Here is a 2,136-nt window from a genome sequence, read left to right as displayed (position 1 = left end):
AGTCCCCATCCGGGTCTGGCAGGTGCACAGCAGGTCACAGCCAGGCAGCAGCCCTCACTGCCAGACTGCTGCCATGGGTAGAGGGTGCAGGGAACTCTCAGGGCTGCTTCAGCAGTCCAGCTGGCACAAGGGCTGGTGTCCCCAGGTACCAATTAGCTGGGCCCCAGAAGCTCCTGAGAGCTAGTAGCCCTGAGCTGCTTGCCAGGGCAGCTTTTTATACTGCTGGGGCCAGGACAGGTGCTGGCCCCGGGCTCTAGCTCCCCCTGGCTGCAGATCTAGGAGGAGCTAGGCAGGGTTATTTTGCCCCAAGTGGCACAACTTGCTCCACAACAAAGTACATGTCCGAGCACACGTTCTGAGGCAAAAAGCCCCGGCTCAAATCTACCACTTCTATTTGAGCTGCTGCAAGCGCACATGCTTGCTTGTGTGGACGTGCCCATTGCATCTAAATGAGAGGTAGAGCAGCCAGTTCACAGAGTGCACACTCACTGGATATTCACCCACTGAGAGAGGGGACATGTAGAAAGGGACACCAAGTTACATGATTCACCCAAAGTCTCACAGGAGGAATTGAGGAGATGGGCTTTTGACTTCACCCAATGCTCTAACCATGAGACTGCATTAACGTATTTACCTATGAAGTGAAAATCCAGTTCTAGCTTAAATATAGATATATATTTGGTCTATAATTCAGTATTCTTATGTAGACTTCCTAGTCTATTAGAAATGTGTGAAAAAGGATTTTAGTTGTTATAATGCTTCCTCATTAAATAGCTTGGATTGCTGATTTAGTTTCTGTTCTTTTTCAGGGCTACGATCACAGCTACTTTTTCATTGCTACGTTTGTTAATGATCACATCAGACACCATGCAAAGTATCTTAATGCCTGACTCCTTCAGATGGGACTTTCTTCTGTCCAATAGAAGTCAGTGTTATCTACAAAACTGAACAAAGCAAAAATTGCTCACTGAATTAGTGTCTATAAAAATGGAGCCCTTGTGACTGTTATACAAAGAATAAACAATTCTGTCTGTGAGCTTCAGAATAAATATTTTGAATGCTTATCTGCTTTGAAAAGTCTCTCTCTGTTGGAAAAAAAGCATTCTGAAGCTATATGTCAGAATGGAAATTAGCAGTTGTGTTTTTAGACTGTACACATCCATCACTTCAAGATGCTGTTAAATAGAGCTAGAATGGGCATATGAGTAAGAAGAATATACTGTAGCAAATTATGCACTGGCTTTCAATTTGTTATTAATTCAGCATGGTGCAAAATGGCTTGACAACTTTTACTATAAAGCTTTAAGAATCTCTTTTCTTAAACAGGTGGATTGGCTGTGAGGCTAACCTGAAGGGGTTTTCTCTTTACCTACTGAAATTATGTGAAGGTCAAAGTGGTGTTCTTGCTGGAAAGTACAGACAAGTTTACACTGCACTGCTCCCTTGTTAACATTGACCCTATAACTTAGAGAGTATTCCAGGAATGAGATTCAAGCAAATGGCTTTTGACAGTCATTCTGATAGTACAGGGAGCAGCTCATCCTTTCTATATTCATTTTCTCAGAATTTGTTACTGAGTACAAAAGGCCTCTGATGAAGTGAGATTCTAGAGGATGGGAAAACAGTGGGAGTATAGGGCAGATCAACTACTTGTACAGTGCTGTCTGAAGAGAAAGGTGCTACTCTACATAACTAAAGTAGCAAAACCTGTGCCCCTGCTATTCTGGATTTAAAACTACTCCCTATTTGACGCTATTTGCTGTTTGTGTGAAAAAGCTACATACAGCCTCCTCTTCTTCACTGGAACTTTACCTCAAGTTGTTTCCCAGGGTAGTCAGTGAGTTAGGCATGCAGTGAATTCAGAGCATATTACATTTGGTGATGGTGGGATTCAATCAATCTGAAATGGGACTGTGCACTATGTAGCTTAGCTATGAAAGAACTGCCTGGGGCTGCACCAGCTGTTTCATGTCCTCAGCTGGTGGCACATTAATTTTTCCTTGAGGCTGGAGTAATGGCATTTATGATGTGATGACATTGTGAGGAGAATTTCTTTTGACAGTAAGGCTCTGAAAATTTTTTCTGCCAGTGGTTCTCACATCTTCATAAAGCTTACTTTTACTTCGTTATTATAGA

General features: G+C 42.6%; 1 protein-coding gene across 2 annotated transcripts in view; it reads left to right on the top strand.

Moving 5' to 3' along the window:
• The window catches only part of ESD (esterase D), a 28,595-nt gene extending 27,538 nt beyond the window's left edge, over nt 1-1,057 (top strand). For both annotated transcript variants that reach the window (XM_006037482.3, XM_006037483.3), the window contains exon 9: nt 810-1,057. In XM_006037482.3, the coding sequence (XP_006037544.1) occupies nt 810-890 (81 nt within the window). In that variant the 3' untranslated portion in view covers nt 891-1,057. The remainder of the gene's footprint in view (nt 1-809) is intronic.
• Nucleotides 1,058-2,136: the final 1,079 nt, after the last annotated feature.

The sequence above is a fragment of the Alligator sinensis genome, unplaced genomic scaffold (genome assembly GCF_000455745.1).
Source record: "Alligator sinensis unplaced genomic scaffold, ASM45574v1 scaffold110_1, whole genome shotgun sequence".
Lineage (NCBI taxonomy): Eukaryota > Metazoa > Chordata > Crocodylia > Alligatoridae > Alligator > Alligator sinensis.
Note: the sequence above shows the minus strand (reverse complement) of the source record. Positions and strands in the feature narration are given on the sequence as shown.